We start from the raw sequence: 19279 nt of genomic DNA, 5'->3' as shown, positions 1-19279 counted from the left end.
CTTGAAACATAGTGGGTTTAGAGCACTTAAAGCAAGTCCAATAAGAGTGTCCAATAAGAAATCTTAGTGTGCTTTTAGAAATCACTAATGAAGAATGCTGTAAGAATCAGGAAATGGGGAGACAGAAAAAAAAAGGCTAGACAGAAAAAGGGGATCAGCAGGCAAAGATTTAGACTCTACCTGATTAGACCTTAATCCTGTTGTGCTGGAGAGAGAGATTTCTTCAATCTCTTTAAGTTTTTTTTTCCTCCTACAGGGCATCTCTTTTAGATCTGAAATAAACCTGTTTTGAAATCTTAGGAGAATTACTTTTATCTAAAAGTATTGACTTGGAAAGTTTCTGAGATTGCTCAAGAAGAAAGACCATAGAGACAAAAAAGATGGCCCTTATTTTTGGTTCTAGGTCTCTGTTTAAATTTAATTTTGTAAAGAACCAGTGGTGTGAGGAACTGGGTGGTGGCACACCTAGTAAAACATTCATGAGGAACTGGATTTAAGCTCCATCTGCAAGGGGAAGCCTCACAAATAATGAAGCAGGGCTTTAGGTGTTCCTCCTCTTCTTCCCCTTCCTCTCCCCCCTTCCTCCTCCTCCTCATCTCTCCCTCTCTGTTTCTTTCTGAGAGAGAGAGAGAGAGAGAGAGAGAGAGAGGGAGAGAGAGGAAACCATTAGCAGCAGTGGAGTTGTTATCTAGGCACTAAGCCCCGATAACAACACTGGTAGAAAAAAAATGTAGTGATATGGCCTTAGCAAATGGAAGATAACTGAGTAATATGAGCATTGTGTTGTTGGAATTATAAGACAGGAGAGAGAAAGAACCAGACACCACTCTGTCACATGTGCTGCTAGGGACTGAACTCAGGACCTCATGCTTGAGAGTCCAAAGCCTTATCACTGTGCCACCTCCCAGACCACTTGTTGTTATTGATGTCATCGTTGTTAGATAGGACAGAGAGAAATGGAGAGGGGAGGGGAAGACAGAGAGGCGGAGAGAAAGATAGACACCTGCTGACCTGCTTCACCTCCTGTGAAGTGACTCCCCTGCTGGTGGGGAGCTGGGGGCTCGAACTGGGTTGGGTACCTTCTGCCGGTCCTTGCACTTTGCGCCATGTGCACTTAACCTGCTGCGCTACAGCCCGACTCCCTTTTTTTTTTTTCTTTTTGCCTCCAGGGTTATTACTGGAGCTTGGTGCCTGCACTACAGATTCACTCCTCCTGGAGGCCATTTTTCCCATTTTGTTGCCCTTGTTGTTATTGTTGTTGTCATTGCTGTTGTTGTTGGATAGAACAGAGAGAAATCGAGAGAGGACAGGAGACAGGGTGAGAGAAAGATAGACACCTGCAGACCTGCTTCATGGCCCATGAATTGACCCACCCCTGCAGGTGGGGTGCTAGGGGCTCGAACTAGGGATTCTTACACTGGTCTTTGCGCTTTGCGCCACGTGTCCTTAACCCACTGAACTACCGCCCGACCCCTCATCTCTGTTTTATATGGTCCTCACACACACACACAAGTCCTACACTCTGTCTGCTGAGCTACTTCCCCAACTGTGCAGACTTGCTATATTTTATATTCTTAACTTCTCTTACCAAAAATCTGACACTGATTTTAGAATTCTTTTTGGTATAAGGATTCATATCAGTGTGCTGGGGAAAAAAGAAATATATATATAGTGACTTGTTGATTTCTGACCTAATGTAGTTTTATTTTTTCTTTATAAACATTAAGTTATTTCCCCCACTCCACCCCTATATTACTTTAGCCATTGTTTTTAATTTAGGTTTTTATTTATTTATCTTTTTTTATCAGAACACTGCTCAACTCTGACAGTGTTATTGGAGACTGAACTGGGGACCTTCAATGCCTCAGGCATGAAGGTTTTTTGCATAACCATTATATTGTCTTTCTTAGCTCATTAGTTTCCTTAAAAAAAATTTTTTTTCTTATTATATTGTCCTTTGAATCTTGAGAATCTAAGCAAATCTGTGGGCTTTTTTCTCAGAAAAGTGTGTGTTGTGTATGTGTGTTGGGGGGCTGTTGGGGAGCACCAGGGCATCTCCCCAGTATAAATGAATAAATAAATAATCTTTTAAATAATCTTTTAAAGCACTTATTTATAGGGGGCCAGGCGCTAGCGCAGTGGGTTAAACGCACATGGTGCAAAGTGCAAGGACCAGCTTAAGTTAGGATCCCAGTTCAAGCCCCTGCCTCCCTATCTATGTGTGGGGGGGGTCCTCTTCACAAGCAGTGAAGTAGGTCCATATTTCCTCTCTGTCTTCCCCTCTCTCCATTTCTGTCTTATCCAACAACAACAACAGCAAGAACAATAATAATAACGATGACTGCAATAACAACAATAATAACAACAGCAAGGAAGAACAAGGGCAACAGAAGGGGGAGGAGACCATTGCAGTGGATTTGTAGTGCAGGCACCGAGCTCCAGAGATAACCCTGGAGGCAAAAAAAAAAAAAAAAAAAAAGCACTTATTTATTTCATGTGAGTTAGAGAGTGCTTTATATGGGGGGGGGGGGGTGAAAAGCCACTCTGGCACATGTAACACCTGGGATCAAGCCAGAAGCCCAAGGCACGTAAGTCTTGACACACTACCATATGAACTATTTCACTGGTTTCTGTATTTTTGTTTATGCACTGTGTTTTTGTTGTTTGTTTAAGAGGAACACAAACTGTTAACTAACATTTGTTGTCCTCTTGAATCAGTTTCCCCTCCTGGGTACAGTAGGTGAGCATCCCCCTATTACAACTAAACAGGGACTTGAGTTGAATAATACCATTCGAAGCTATGCTTGTATTCTATTCTTTTTTCGGAGTCCTCAATTTAGACTTAAGGGGAATAGCCCTGAAAGAAACGGCAAGAATAGGAGAATAGTTGTGAAAAAACCCTTGTTTAAAGTGGCCTTCTGAGAGCTGGGAAATGGCTCACCTAGTAGAGTGCATGCTTTACCATGTACAAAGACCTGGGTTCACACCTCTGGCTACCATATTTGAGCACCCTCATTGGGGTAGGGAGACGTAAGAAGTCTCATACAGCTCTGCGGTGTTTCTCTACCCTCTCTCCGTTACCTTCTATCTCAGAGGTGGGGACCATGGTGCTATATATGTCCCCCCCCAAAAAAAAAAAATATTTGCCCTGGCCCTGCCAATCACAGATGGGATTTGAAATTCAGTAAATCTAGGAACTTTTTTCATAGCTACATACGGTACTAATGTTTTTTGATAATTTTGTTTTTTGAAGGATACTATAAATCTCCAAATGGTCCTTGGCAGGAAAAAGGCTCCCCATCCCTGTTCTATCTGAAAAAGAAGAGTCTACTGGGTAGGAGGAATTCTGCAGGCAGAGCCCCAGCAATGACCCTAAGGCAAAGTAAATGAGTAAATTCTTCTGGAGGTGGCCAATGATTCATTGTCAGGATCTGGACAGACTCAGTTATGTTTCCAGATACCCTGTCTCTTGTACTTTTCCAGTGTCAGATCTTTCAGCCTTTGTAAGATAACTTTGTGGTATATGCCTCTGTTAGTTTAACTCAATGGAAGGCTGAAATTCCCCTGGAGTCAAGACCTTGCCACAAATGAATAGGAATCCAGAGCTTCCAGAAGTCATGCTGTATTGAAGAGGTCTGAAATGAATTGGCTTCACAGTACTGATCAGAAAACAATAGCTCATTTGTTTAAGGTAATTTTAGTAACTGACATCAAGGCTTATGTTTGTAAGTTCTAGCTCGAATGAGCTATAGTTCTTAACAAAAGCTCTTGAGATTTTGATGATTTCCTCAGTGAGCTTCTTATCTTCTGTTTACTGGAAAATGTAAAACATTAATTCCCCAATAAAGAAATTTTTTTTTTAAGTGAAAAAAGAAGTCAAATTCCTCTACATCATCATCAGCACTTGGTTTGGTCAGTCTCTTTCATTTTAACCCTTTGAATAGATGTATACTTGTATCTTACTATGGTGTTCGTTTGCCTTTACTGAATGATCAGAAATGTTCTACATCTTTTCAAGTGTTGGTTTGTCATCTGTATGTCATTTTTGTTGAAGTGTCTGTTTAAATCCCAATTATTTTATTTAATTTTTTTTTAAGATTTACTTGTTTCAGACTCAGGGCATGAGCACTGATACCACACTTGCATACTGAAGACCTCAGAGGTTTGGAGTTCGATTTCCAACACTACCATATGCCAGAGCTGAATAATAGACTTTTCTCTTTCCTTCTCTCCCACTCTTGCCTGAAAATTGATAAATAAGTCCTAAAAGAAAAGAACTGTTTATTTGTTCACTGAAGGAGAGCATGACCAGAGCACAACTATGGTACATGCAGTGCTGGGCATCAAAGCTGGGGCCTTCACTTCCAAGTCCTGCATTCAGCCCACTGCACCATCTCCCATTCTGCTAGATCTGGACTTTTTCATTGAGTTGCTGTCTTGTTGACTTTTTTTTTAATAAATATTTTTTATATTTGTTTTTATTTATTTATTCCCTTTTGTTGCCCTTGTTGTTTTATTGTTGTAGTTATTATTGTCATTGTTGTTGGATAGGACAGAGAGAAATGGAGAGGGGAGGGGGAAGACAGAGAGAGGGAGAGAAAGATAGACACCTGCAAGACCTGTTTCACTGCTTGTGAAGCGACACCCCTGCAGGTGGGGAGCCAGGGCTTGAACCAGGATCCTTATGTGGGTCCTTGTGCTTAGCGCCACCTGCGCTTAACCCGCTGCGCTACAGCCCGACTCCCTGTCTTGTTGATTTTTGAGAGTTCTTTATCAGGTGTGCACTTTGCTAAGATCTCCTTCGGTCTGTGACTTTCTTTCATCTTACTTTTGCCTTTTAAGTAGTGGATGTTTTAAATGTTGATGATTGTCTTTTTCAGTTTGCTCTCTTAGGGATCGTGCTTTTTGGCATTATATAAGAAATGTATACTTAATCCAAAGTCACACAAATTTTTTCTTCTAGGAAAATTGATTGCTGGCTTAATATGTAAGCCTGTGATTTAATTTTGAGTTCATTTTAGTTCAGTGTAAAGTTTGGTTTTTGCATATGTATATCTGTTTGTTGCAAAGGCTTTTTCCACCTATTGCCTGTGTGTGTGTGTGTGTGTGTGTGTGTCAACAGTCAGTTGTCAAAGAAACAGTAAAAGAGAATATTGATAAATTGTCAAGGAAAAAACTTACTAAAAAAAACCTGGAAAGTTGGAAGGCTCTAGTTAAGAAAACCATTCCAGGTAAAATACTACACCAACAAGAGGATGGACAAAAACCCCACGATCACATCAATAGATGCAGAGTTAAATGAGAGTGCAAGAGACATACCTCAGTATAAAATAAAATAAAATAAAATAAAATAGGCTATCAAACCCCATACTTATTGGTGAAAAACTGAAAGTTTTTCCTTTTGAGTTCAGGAATAAGATAAAGACTCCTCCTCTGTCTATTTAGTTTAACAGTAGATGTCTTATCCAGAGCAATTAGACATGGAAAAAAAAATCCAGATTGGAAAAGAAGTGAAACAAACTTAATTGTTTGAAGATTATATGATATATATGGAAAACCTTAAATACCACACTGAAAAGCTCTTAGAAACAATGAACAAGCACAGTAAATGGCAGGTTACAAACTCAGTTTGTAAAATCTGTTGCACTCCTACATTCAAATGAGCATTAAGAAAAAAGCCAGTCTTGTATACAGTTGCTTCAAAAATAATTTGTAGAAATAAAGTTAATAAGACAGGTGGAAGACCAATGCAACAAAGACTACATGACATCTTGTATTTTTTTAAATGTCACTGCAAATGGCATTTAAACTTTTTTTTTTTCTGTTCTAGTTTTTGTTGCTAAGAATGAGCGTGCAGAGAGTAGAGGTAGCGCAGCAGGTTAAGTGCATGTGGCACAAAGCACAAGGACCAGCGGAAGGATCCTGGTTCGAGCCCCCAGCTTCCCACCTACAGGGGAGTTGCTTCATAGGCTGTGAAGCAGGTCTGCAGGTGTCTGTCTTTCTTTCCCCCCTCTGTCTACCCCTCCTCTCTCGATTTTTCTCTGTCCTATCCAACAATGACATCAATAACAACAATAGTAATAACTACAACAATAAGGCAACAAAAAGAAATAAATAAATATTTTTTAAAATATATTTTAAAAAAAGAATGAGCATGCAGAGTTGATTTTGGGATATGGATCTTATACCTTGCAACCTCATTTAAACTTGTTTGTTAATTCTTTTGCATTTTTGATGTGTCAATCATTACATCCTCGGTCACAGTTTCACTTTCTTTAAATCTGAAAGTCTTATTTCTTGTCTGGTTATACTAACTAGAACTGTCAATGTAATACTGACAAGAGAGTGTTGAATACTCCATCTTGGGGCCTAGTGTTGGTGTGCACCTGCTTAAGCATACACATTACAGTGCACATGGTCTCAAGTTCAAGCTCATGGTCCCCACCTGAAGGGGGCAAGCTTCACAAGTGGTGAAGTAGGGCTGCAGTTGTCTTATCTCTCTGCCTCTTTATCTCCCCCTCCCTTCTCAATTTCTCTCTCTCTGTCCAATAATAAATAAATAATGTTTAAGAGAGAGAGGGAGGGGAGACGGGCAATAGTGCAGTGGGTTAAGCGCACGTTGAGCAAAGCGCAAGGACCAGCTTAAGGATCCTGGTTCGAGGCCCCGGATTCCCACCTGCAGGGGAGTCTGTTCACAGGTGATGAAGCAGGTCTGCAGGTGTCTGTCTTTCTCTCCTCCTCTCTGTCTTCTCCTCCTTTCTCTATTTCTGTCTGTCCTATCTAACAATGATGACATCAATAACAACAACAATAAAAAAACAAGGGAAACAAAAGGGAAAATAAATTAAGAGAGAGAGAGAGAGCAAGAGTACTCCATCTTGGAGGGAAAGTATTTAGTCTTTTCCCGTTAAGTTGACTGTTAATTGTAAATTTTATATATTGCTGGATATGATATCCAATAAAAATTGAAGATTTTTTGTCTCTGTTTTCATGAGGAATGTTGGTCTTTGGTTTTATTTTCTTGTATTTGTCTAGTTTTGGTAGTAGAGTAATATTGGCTTCATAGAATGAGTCACTCAGTGCTTCTTCTGTTTCTGGCCTCTGACTAAGATTGTGGAGAGTTAATATAATTTTTTCCTTATGTGATAAAATTTCCTAGTGAATACATCTTGGTTTCATACTTGGTTTTGGACAATTAATGTTGATTCCATTTCTTTATTATATATTTTTTAATTTATTTAAGAAAGGAGATATTAACAAAACCATAGGATAGGAGGGGTACAACTCCACACAATTCCCGCCACCCAATCTCCATATTCCATCCCCTCCCCAATAGCTTTCCCATTCTCTATCCCTCTGGGAGCATGGACCCAGGGTCGTTGTGGGTTGCAGAAGGTGGAAGGTCTGGCTTCTGTAATTGCTTCCCCGCTGAACAGATTCCATTTCTTTAATACAGGCCTATTCTCCAGTTTGTTTTTCATCTCAGAAATTTTGTTTTTATTTTTGAGATGTTTAGTTTTAGTCTTCTATATCTTAACTTTTTAGACATAGGGGATATAGTTAATAATAACTAGATTTCAGTACTCTTTAACTGTCAGTTCTATATTGGGTTGATAGATAATGTTCTTCATTATAAGTTGTGTTTTCTTGCCTCTTTGCCTGCCTAACATTGATTAGATGTCTAGCATTGTAAATATTACTTTGTGGGTTGCTGGCGATCTTTGTTATTTCTCTAGATTGACCTAAGTTTGTTTTTGGGTGTTCTTAAGTTAGTTTGATGCCAAGTGTCTAGAGCAGGCTCTTGAGTTTAATAATTATTCTTCACAACTGAGGTGAGGCTTCCTGAAACAACCCAGTGCCTAGTGAGTTGTGGGTCTTTGAAGTCTGACTGTTCTTGCTCCCTGTGAGCCCTGTAACTGCCCCCTTATCCTTCAGCATGCTTGTGTCCAGCCTCAGGCCTTTTCCTCACAGGCTTGCAGTCTCTACTGTGTCATAGACAGAGATAAGACTTAGCTTACCAGGGCTCTCTCTCCCTCAGAGCAGTCCTCTCCTCTCTGGCACTCTGTTCCATAAGCTCTAGTTGCTTTTGTGTTCAGGACTTTGAGCTTTCTCTCCTCAACTGCCTGCCTTGTGCTGTAGTGTGGAAACTCGGGGTGGGGAGCCTGGGCAGACACAGGATCCACTTTGCTTGTTCCTCAGCTGCTTCCTGGTGATTCCAAGAGATTGCTGTCTGATGTTCAGCATCTTTTTGTCTGGTTGGCTATTTGATTTTTTCATTTACTTGTTGTTGTTTTTTTGTGGCAGGAATATGGAAACTCAGTCCCTATTAACCCATATTAGCCAAAATCAAATGTCTTGTGTATTGTTTTTATTTATTTATTTCTTTATTTTAGGGAATTAATGTTTTACATTCAACAGTAGATACAATAGTTTGTACATGCATAACATTCCCCAGTTTCCCATTTAACAATACAACCCCCACTATGTTATTTATCATCCTTCATGGACCTGTATTCTCCCCACCCACCCACCCCAGAGTCTTTTACTTTGGTGCAATACGCCAATTCCCTTTCAGGTTCTACTTGTGTTTTCTTTTCTGATCTTGTTTTTCAACTTCTGCCTGAGAGTGAGATCATCCCATATTCATCCTTCTGTTTCTGACTTATTTCACTCAACGTGATTTTTTTCAAGGTCCATCCAAGATCGGCTGAAAACGGTGAAGTCACCATTTTTTACAGCTGAGTAGTATTCCATTGTGTATATAGACCACAACTTGCTCAGCCACTCATCTGTTGTTGGACACCTGGGTTGCTTCCAGGTTTTGGATATTATAAATTGTGCTGCCAAGAACATATGTGTACACAGATCTTTTTGGATGGATGTGTTGGGTTCCTTAGGATCTATCCCCAGGAGAGGAATTGCAGGGTCATAGGGTAGGTCCATTTCTAGCCTTCTGAGAGTTCTCCAGACTGTTCACAGAGGTTGGACCCATTGACATTCCCACCAGCAGTGCAGGAGGGTTCCTTTGACCCCACACCCTCTCCAGCATTTGCTGCTGTTACCTTTTCTGATGTATGACATTCTCACAGGAGTGAAGTGATATCTCATTGTTGTCTCTATTTGCTTGTGTATTGTTTTAACTTAAGAAAGTTTTTATGCAATAATTCTGGTCATTTTTATTTGATCACATATGTACATAAGCTAAAGAGGGGGAAAAAAATCAGCCAGTTGGCATTTTTGAATCTTAAGAGTGTTAAACTGATGTTCTTGTTTCCAAGAATTTTTTTCTTTCTTTCTTTTTTTTTTTTTTTTACCAGAGCACTGCTCAAGCTCTGGTTTATGGTGGTGCAGGGGATTGAACCTGGGACTTTGGAGCCTCAGGCATGAGAGTCGCTTTGCATAACCATTAGGCTATCTACCCCTGCCCACCAAGAATTTCTTGAATTAATTCACCTAGAAGCTCATTTTAAATAATGACTTTTTCAAATTCCTCACCATGTTATGACTTTATTCTCAGAATTAAGAAAAAGAAAGAGCAGCAGCGTTTTGCTGAAGAACAGAGGCTGCTGAGAATGAAATGTCCTGAAGAGCCCTATTCAGAGGAGAAGATGAGTGAGATATTGGCTCAGCTACAGCTGGAGGAAATAAAGGGAGCCAGAGAAAAGCAGCAGCAGAGAGAAAAGGAGTACCAAAGGTACTTTCGGAAGTCCTGCATATGGTTCTGACTCTAGAGGAGACTTCCTAGGAAGTCAGTGCTCTCATTTTCCTTAGAGGAATGCCGACTGTCACCTTGTGCTTTACCACGTATGGGAGAATGAGAACGTCATTAAACCTCTCGATGAGTAGCACCTCCCTGGAACAGTGCTGCAATCCCCCCCCCCCCCCAGTGCCATTTCTCAGTACAGTGAGGAAGAGTCAAGGCTGGAGATATGAAGCCATTTTAACAGTTAAGGCTGGTGGCAAAAGCAGGCCTCATCTCATTCTCTTTCCAGTAGTTTCCTTTGCCTGATCGCACTGTATTTTTATAGATATGTAGAAGCTTTAAGAGTCCAGATCCAAGAGAAAATGCAGCTGCATAACATTACTCTACCTCCACTGTGCTACTGTGGCCCTGAATTCTGGGATGCTCATCCTGATACCTGTGCCAACAATTGCATTTTCTATAAAAATCACAGAGGTAAGTTTCTGAAAGGAATGAATATAGCCTGATGATGGTAAAACTAAGACAATAATAGTAGTAATTCGGCATTTATTGAGTGCTTACTATATACCCAAGACTGTTAAGCTCCTTTATAAAACAACTGGGAGACAATGAAAACAGTTATACTGAGTTATATTTCCCTTTAAGATCTATTATCTTCTTGTCTCCATTTACAGTGAGGAAATAATTCCAGCTTATTCCATTGTAGGGATATTAGTGTTTCAGATCTTCCTGCAAATGAAATGTTTTAGAACTTGCTTTTTTATGTTCATCTACTTCAGTGTCCTCTAACACAGATTCACTACCATCTCTGTCCGTATTTGCTGCCAGTTTTGCCAGGGGACTCTGAGGAAAATGAGGACACATGCAAACTCTTTTTTTTTTTTTTGAATCTTTTTTTTTTTTTAATTTAAGAAAGGATTAATTAACAAAACCATAGGGTAGGAGGGGTACAACTCCACACAATTCCCACCGCCCAATCTCCATATCCCACCCCCTCCCCCGATAGCTTTCCCATTCTCTATCCCTCTGGGAGCATGGACCCAGGGTCATTGTGGGTTGCAGAAGGTACAAGGTCTGGCTTCTGTAATTGCTTCCCCGCTGAACGTGGGCGTTGACTGGTCGGTCCATACTCCCAGTCTGCCTCTCTCTTTCCCTAGTAGGGTGGGTCTCTGGGGAAGCTGAGCTCCAGGACACATTGGTGGGGTCTTCAATCCAGGGAAGTCTGGCCGGCATCCTGATGACACCTGGAACCTGGTGACTGAAAAGAGAGTTAACATACAAAGCCAAACAAATTGTTGAGCAATCATGGACCCAAAGCTTGGAAAAGTGGAGAGGAAGTATTAGGGAGGTACTCACTGCAAACTCTAGTGTACTTCACATGCAAACTCTTATCAGGAATCTCAGCAAGAGAAAAATGAGGCACTTCTTAGTGACACAGATATTTCTATTCCTGCCCATCCATAAATATATTAATTTACATGATTAGAGATTATGTAGTAGGCCTCATGTACACACTTAAAATACTGCCACTATCTATACTCTGAATGCCCTATTTATAGGATATGAGTCCCTCATTCACTCTGGGCATTGTATCTTTTTTTTTTAATATTTATTTTATTTATTTATTCCCTTTTGTTGCCCTTGTTGTTTTATTGTTGTAGTTATTATTGTTGTCATTGTTGGATAGGACAGAGAGAAATGGAGAGAGGAGGAGAGAAAGACACCTGCAGACCTGCTTCAGCCTGTGAAGCAACTCCCCTGCAGGTGGGGAGCCGGGATCCTTATGCCGGTCCTTGTGCTTTGCACCACCTGCGCTTAACCCGCTGCACTACAGCCCGACTCCCTGGGCATTGTATCATATGTGCTCTTAACCAGGCACGCCACCACCTGTCCCAGGGCATTATATCTTAAAAATGCAAATCTGACCATGTTTCCCTTTGATTTTATACCACCAAACCCCTCATTTTATCACTAAATGTATAACTTGCTTAATCCTTTCTCTTTAAGATTTTACTTATTTATTAATTAGAAAGATAGGGAGAAAGAAAGAACCAGACATCTTTTTGGTACTTGTGGCTGCCTGGGATTGAACTTGGGACCTCATGCTTGAGAGTCTAATACTTTATTTACTATGCCATCTCCCAGGTCATGCTTAATCCTTTTTTAAAAGATTTATTCATTTTTTTATGAGATAAGTGAGCAGAGAACCAGAGCATCACTCTGGCACATTCAGTGCCAGGGACTGGACTTGGTTCTTCATGCTTGAGATTTCAACGCTTTATCCACTATGCCACCTCCCATGCCACTGCTTATACTTTATGTCTGACTCCAAGCAATGATTTAGCCTTCTGAAACTCACTATTTCTATTACATAAATTCACTGTTTTGCCTAGAATGCTCACTTTCTGCACTAATCCTCCAACATTATCTTAAATGCTAATTACTTTTGGAAATCTTTTTTTTTTCTTTTAATTTTGAAGATGCATTTAGGGGAAGGAGAGAAAGGGAGAGGGAGAATTGAGAGAATGAACGCTAGGGTACTGCTCAAACTGGCCACATGATGGTCCCAGGAACTGAACCTGGGACCTTTGGTGCTTTAAGCACAAACGTATGATGCACAACCACTGTGCTATCTCATAGACCCCACTTCTGCAAATATTTTTCACCCTCTCCTCAGTATTTTTACATTTATTCCAAACCTAATTCCTGATGACCTTTGCCTATGCCTCTGATTTGGAAGTATGATGCTGTGGTTATTTTTATTGTGTTCATCCTTTCATTTTCTATTCTGTTCTCACAGAGTGCTTAGCGGGTAGTAAATACTTAAATATCTATACAATGGTCAAAGTAGGAAAGCAGTTCTAATAGCTAAGAAATTGTTTCTTAGAGTCTGACTTTATTCATCACAGCATGGACCTTTATTTGCAGCGTATACCCAGGCACTGCATTCTGTCATCAATTCCTGTGACATCCCTGAGGGGAACTCAACTCTTCGAATCATTATTTCTCAGTTTGCTTCTGTACACAGACGGACTTTGAAAAATCTATAATAAAAATCTGAAATTAATTCTTTGTATTTTGGCCTTCTCATAAAATGAACCCTGAGAGATGATATGGGAAGAACTGGCGGCATGTATAAAATGCATAATCTAGAAAGAAGGGCTGTCTCCTACATAACAGCTCGACCTAACTAGATGGTAGCCATCGCTCCAGCCTCTCAAGACTTGGATTGAAAGTTGATTTCTAGAAAGCTTGTCTCTTCTTTGCTGCAGACATTACAGAGGTTCTTGTTCTAAAAGTGATCTGCCAGTGCTCCAGTCAGAAGAAAGCATGAGAAATCTTTCAGATTATTACACTTGTTTTCTTTCTAAAACTATCATTTGAGGCTTGACAATGAAAAATGTCTCTGTGAAGTGGAAAAGAAGACCAGGAAAAGCATTTCTGAACATAAGTTGCCATCTGCACAGCTGTTAGCTTTGCTAGTTGTGTATAAAAATTAAAGATGAAAAATTTGATTCCTTAAAATTTTTTCTCTCCTCCCCCCCCCCTTTTAATTTATTATTTCTTTCCCCATTCAGTGATATTGGGTGTGGAACTTTTTATAATTTTTGTTGCATAAAATCAAATAAACTTTGTCTTTGGGGCATCCTTTGTGTGAAATAATTGTAAGTGGCATTTCAATAAGTGAACCTGAGGTTCAAGCGAATTAAGTCATACTTTATTTCCTGTTTGGGAAAATCTGGTGAATGGTATACTTGAGAGCAGGTGAAAAGATAAAATGTGCTAAAGTCAGTATGAATGTGTTATTTCTTCAGTTTTCCTGACATAGGTTATAAAAAGGTTTAATTTTGTCTATTAAACACAAATGCTGGAGGTTGTTTTATGCACTTTTTCTAATGTTCAGTGTTGAAGAACCACTTAGGTTATGTCTCAAACAAATATCAAGCCAGATCATTGAAAGTAAGTATAAAAACTACCTATATGACATATTAACTGGTTATTTAGCCAGGTTTATAATCTGTTTTGGTCAAAATCCATGTCCCAGCCATCATCTTTTATCTTCTAGATCATTGTAAAAGCTGTCCAAATAATCTGTCTACTCACACCTTGTGTACTCTGCACGTGTGTGCACTCACTTGCGCGCGCACGCACACACACACAGGCACATGCACACTAGCTGAACAAACAATGTGTTATGTTACCCTTCTGCTGTCTTCTCACTTCAGTAAATGAATCCTTCATCTTTCTATTTGTTCTGAATACCGCCCCCCAAATTAGAGTCAGTCATCACTTTTTTTTTGTATAATCCACAGTCAACCCTTAACCCTTATTGGCTCTACCATGGAAATTCATTAAAAATAAAACAATGAAAAATTATTTTCCCTGGTGTCACCCTCATCTAAGTCATTGTCATGTCTCCTGAGTTATGGAGATAGCTTTCTAACTTGGTTTTCTTGCTTCTTTAAGTCCTTTGGCCATTTTATTCTGGTAAAGATGAATTCTTTACAGTGTCATATAGGAACTAGAAGCTCTTATCCCAATTATTTCTGAGGTTTATTTCCTGCTTTACTCCTTGTTCTGCTCGATCTCTCTACTTCCTTGGACATTCAAGGGTTACTTTCCTCTAGGGAATTTAGTTATTTGCTGTATGTTCTCTACCTGGGGACATTTCTTCCTCAGATAATGTATCCTTTCCTTAACCTCTTCCAACTACTCAAATGTTTTTTTATTAAATGGCCTTTCTTGACCATCCTGTTTTAAAGTGGAGCCTTCCTACTCATGCTGTCATTCAAATACTACTTGTCATCCTTTCCTACGTTACTTTTTGTCATTGTGCTTAGAGCTTATGGGATCTTCTCTCTCCCTAACAAGGTTGTATGCTCCAGGGGAGCAAGGATTTCTGTTTAGTTCAGTGTTGTATCTCCAGATCTTAAGACTATGCCTAGCATATAATAGACTGTCTATAAATATTTTTTCCTATGTATTTTTTTTCTTGCGTAATTTATTTTTTTTATTTCTTTATTGGGGAATTAATGTTTTACATTCAACAGTAAATAAAATAGTTTGTACATGTATAACATTCCCCGGTTTCCCATATAACAATACAACCCCCACTAGGTCCTCTGTCATCCTTCTTGGACCTGTATTCTCCCCACCCCCACCCCAGAGTCTTTTATTTTGGTGCAATACACCAATTCCATTTCAGGTTCTACTTGTGGTTTTGTTTTTTTTTTCCTTCTGATCTTGTTTTTCAACTTCTGCCTGAGAGTGAGATCATCCCATATTCATCCTTCTGTTTCTGACTTATTTCACTTAACATGAATTTTTCAAGGTCCATCCAAGATCGGCTGAAAAGGGTGAAGTCACCATTTTTTACAGCTGAGTAGTGTTCCATTGTGTATATATACAACTTGCTCAGCCACTCATCTGTTGTTGGACACCTGGGTTGCTTCCAGGTTTTGGCTATTACAAATTGTGCTGCTAAGAACATATGTGTACACAGATCTTTTTGGATGGATGTGTTGGGTTCCTTAGGATCTATCCCCAGGAGAGGAATTGCAGGGTCATAGGGTAGGTCCATTTCTAGCCTTCTGAGAGTTCTTCAGACTGTTCTCCACAGAGGTTGGACCAACTGAAATTCCCACCAGCAATGCAGGAGGGTTCCTTTGACCCCACACCCTCTCCAGCATTTGCTGCTGTTACCTTTTCTGATATATGACATTCTCATAGGAGTGAAGTGGTATCTCATTGTTGTCTTTATTTGCATTTTTCTGACAGAGACTTGGAGCATTTTTTCATGTGTTTCTTGGCCTTTTAGATCTCTTCTGTGGTGAATATTCTGTCCATGTCTTCTCCCCATTTTTGGGTGGGGTTATTTGTTGTCTTGTTGTTGAGTTTGGCAAGCTCTTTATATATGTTGGTTATTAAACGCTTGTCTGATGTATGGCATGTAAAGATCTTCTCCCATTCTGTGAGGGGTCTCTTGGTTTGGGTAGTGGTTTCTTTTGCTGTGAAGAAGCTTTTTAATTTGATGTAGTCCCATAGGTTTATACTTGCCTTAGTCTTCTTTGTAATTGGATTCGTTTCATTGAAGATGTCTTTAAAATGTATGCGGAAAAGAGTTCTGTCAATATTTTCCTCTTAAGTATCTGATAGTTTCTGGTCTAACATCCAAGTCCTTGATCCACTTGGAATTTACTTTTTTATTTGGTGAAAGATAGTGGTTCAGTGTCATTCTTCTGCATGTTTCAACCCATTGTTTCCAACACCGTTTGTTGAAGAGACTCTGCTTTCTCCATTTAATAGTCTGGGCCCCTTTGTCAAAGATTAGATGTCCATAGGTGTGGGGGCTGACTGTCTATAAATATTCATTGAAGTTGTGAACATAGTAGTCTTTTAAAAATTATAAATGCTTTTACATGACTAGTAGTTTTACCTCATACCTGTTACATTTACTCAGGTAGTATTTACAGGTCATTTTACTTGGCTTTCCATTCTCTTAATGCCACTGATTTGGGAGAAATAATTTCTGTGTGATACTGTTTTCTGTATAATAAGAGGGATATACTAAAGTGACCTTTAGTCTTTGCTTTAGCTTTAGCATTCTACTAATTTATTAATTGTAGCATACTTTTGACCCCACTGACAAGTTTTCCATTGTGCTTGGTTTCCATGCTGAGCTGTGGACGTTTCACTTTGGATGGTGAGATAAGGGTGGCACAAGTTCCTTCATTACTCTGACTCCTGATCCTGCTGTAGATGCAAGTTCCATAGGTCACAAGGGAATAGGAGGATGTAGGAGAGTGTGGGCACCTGTCCAGCATGAACAGCGAACCTGGGGAAGTCAGCTTCCCTGTGCCCAGGAGTGAATGCTGTCACTTTGCAGAGTCTATGCCACAAGACAGAATGTGTATGATAAAGGGAATTCCTGGGTGGGGGTAGTGATGGAAGATATTTATATCCTAGTTTTCCTTCCATAATAGCAACCCAGTCTGAAACATGTTCCCAGACAGCCAATCCTCAAAACCCTTGCTGCAGGTGCTTGGATCCTGTAAACTCTCATTTGCATTGTTCCTTACGTAATTGTCCAGGCCTCACCCTTACAGATTTAGCCCTTTTATGATGGGCCAGAATAAGATTGTCAATAGTTTTATTGATTACCCACTGGGTGCAGAGGCTAAAAACGGCTGTGTTCATATCTTCAAACCAAATGTGATAAAGGACATCTTGAGTATTAAGGTAAACTAGTTCCTTTACTTTCCCTCTAATTTTGGTGAGAATAATTAGTTTTGTTTCCCATCCTGGACATTTGCTTCTCAGAAAAAGTGCTCAATGGCAAAAGCACCTGTGTCTAGAGTCCAAGGACCTGGGTTCTGTCCCCCACTCTGTGCTAGAGCCACAAATGGTGGAGCAGTGTGGCATTCTCTTTCAGACGCATGCTTTAAAAACAAGCAAACAATGAGCTGGGGAGGTGACTAAGTGGTAGAATTCATACGTGAGTTTCTAGGTTTGGTCTCTGGTTCCACATTTAAGAAAGATAAATGTAGAAGATAAAAGCAGATGTCTTCCTGGCATACATGTCAGCCCATTCCGCAGTGCGAACAGCTGCCAGTAGAATTTTAAACCTTTCACGTGGTGGAAATGAATGGCCCATCTCTGATCTTGGCTACTATGAGGGGTATGCTAGGGAGAAGTCAGAGTGATTTGTTTTGATTAAGACACTTTGGCTGTTTACCTCATGAGTCAGCATCCCATCTAGACCCGTAGCTAGTAGATCACCCTTGGTAGAAGTCACCACTCAATTCTTGCCTTGGGTCCCTCTCTCTGGCCCCCTCATCTACAGCAGTAATGAGCAGATTGAAGTGTTAGATACACTGCTGTCTTCTGAACCAATGATTCCATCCTCACATCATTAAGTGGGGGAAGAAGGCATTGAGTCTACTGCTGGAAAAAAAAAAAAAAGGATATATATATATATGGGTTCTGGGAGGAAGTTTAGTCCTGCTCCTTAGGAATCAGTTGCATAACTGCATCATCTAGAAGGATACTTGTTTTGCGTCATTCTTGGGCAAATTGAGAACGTAGTCACTGCACTCATCCTCTGTGCTTTCTGGTTTAGGGGATGACGGTATGCAAAGAGCAATGCAGTGGGGATTCCATTTACAGGACAGAGGGACAGAAAGGGGAACAAACTACACTGCGAGAAAGCAGAAGTTCCCGCAGTGGGCCTTTCTACAGGAACACTGACGTACTTTCTTCAGGTTCATGGCTTGAGCTTAAAAAATGGGGTGGTGGGGCTAAGAGATAGCTCACTTGGTAGAACACACACCATGTTTAAGGACCCAGGTTCAAGCTCCCAGCACCACATGGGAGCATCTACATGGCGGAAGCCCCACAAGTGATAGAGTGGCACTGTGATGTTTCTCTCATTTCTCTTTCTCTCCCCCATTCTCTCTCCCTCTTCCTCTTTTTAGTTCCCTCCCTCCTTATTTTCTCTATCTTTTTGTATCTTGCTATCTAAAAAGAAAGAAATGGAGTCATGCAGGAGCAAAAACCCTGGGGGGAAAAAGTGGTTCAAGATTAAGGCGGATTTTGAGATATCCACCAGACACAGTGTTAGTGTCTTGTTTGAAATTTTTTTTTTTTTGCCTCCAGGGTTATTGCTGGGCTCGGTGCCTGCACCATGAATCCACCGCTCCTGGAGGCCATTTATTCCCCCTTTTGTTGCCCTTGTTGTCGTAACCTTGTTGTGGTTATTATTGTTATTGTTGATATCGTTCGTTGCTGGATAGGACAGAGAGAAATGGAGAGAGGAGAGGAAGACAGGGAGGGGGAGAGAAATATAGACACTGCAGACCTGTTTCACCGCCTGTGAAGCGACTCCCTTGCAGGTGGGGAGCCGGGGGCTCGAACCGGGATCCTTACACCAGTCCTTGCATTTCGTGCCACGTGTTAACCCGCTGTACTACCGCCTGACCCCCTCTTGTTTGGATCTTAACATGAAAAAAAAAAATCTGAAAAAGGTGTCTGTGAAGCAATCTGGAATTTGAAGAGAGACTAAGCTATTCATGTGGTTAGTCATGACAGTGGTATATAATTATTTCAGAAAATAACTTAGATGAGATAAAATTATGTTTGAGATTGACTTTAAAAATAACTACTGAGGGGGCCAGTCGGTAGCACAGCGGGTTAAGTGCATGTGGCACAAAGTACAAGGAGCAGCATAAGGATCCTGGTTAGAGCCCCCAGCTCCCCACCTGCAGGGTGGTCGCTTCACAGGTGGTAAATCAGGTCTGTAAGTGGCTGTCTTTCTCTCCCCCTCTCCAACTTCCTTCCTCTCTCAATTTCTCTCTGACCTATACAACAGCAATAACAACAACAACAAGGGCAACAAAAAGAGAAAATGGCCTTCAGGAGCAGCGGATTCATAGTGCAGGCACTGAGTCCCAGCAACAACCCTGGAGGCACAAATAATAATAATAAGTATTGAAAAATAAAAAAGGACACAAGAAGTAGGTGCAACTAGTTTGATAGTAGTGAATCCAGGTGACAGGGATGTCAGGCTCCATTATCCTT

At 40.4% G+C, this 19279-nt stretch overlaps 1 protein-coding gene across 2 annotated transcripts in view; it reads left to right on the top strand.

Annotated features, from left to right (window-relative positions):
* The window catches only part of CCDC15 (coiled-coil domain containing 15), a 54671-nt gene extending 41322 nt beyond the window's left edge, over positions 1-13349 (top strand). Inside the window, exons 15-17 of one of the 2 annotated variants that reach the window (XM_060179819.1) lie at positions 9518-9694; positions 10029-10177; positions 12632-13349. In XM_060179819.1, coding sequence (XP_060035802.1) covers positions 9518-9694; positions 10029-10177; positions 12632-12753 — 448 coding nt within the window. In that variant the 3' untranslated portion in view covers positions 12754-13349. Of the gene's footprint in view, positions 1-3536; positions 3692-9517; positions 9695-10028; positions 10178-12631 lie in introns of those variants that run through there. The other variant, XR_009546732.1, reaches the window with a different exon arrangement.
* Positions 13350-19279: the final 5930 nt, after the last annotated feature.

The sequence above is a fragment of the Erinaceus europaeus genome, chromosome 20, assembly GCF_950295315.1.
Source record: "Erinaceus europaeus chromosome 20, mEriEur2.1, whole genome shotgun sequence".
Lineage (NCBI taxonomy): Eukaryota > Metazoa > Chordata > Mammalia > Eulipotyphla > Erinaceidae > Erinaceus > Erinaceus europaeus.
This window is presented reverse-complemented; position numbering and strand designations above follow the sequence as displayed.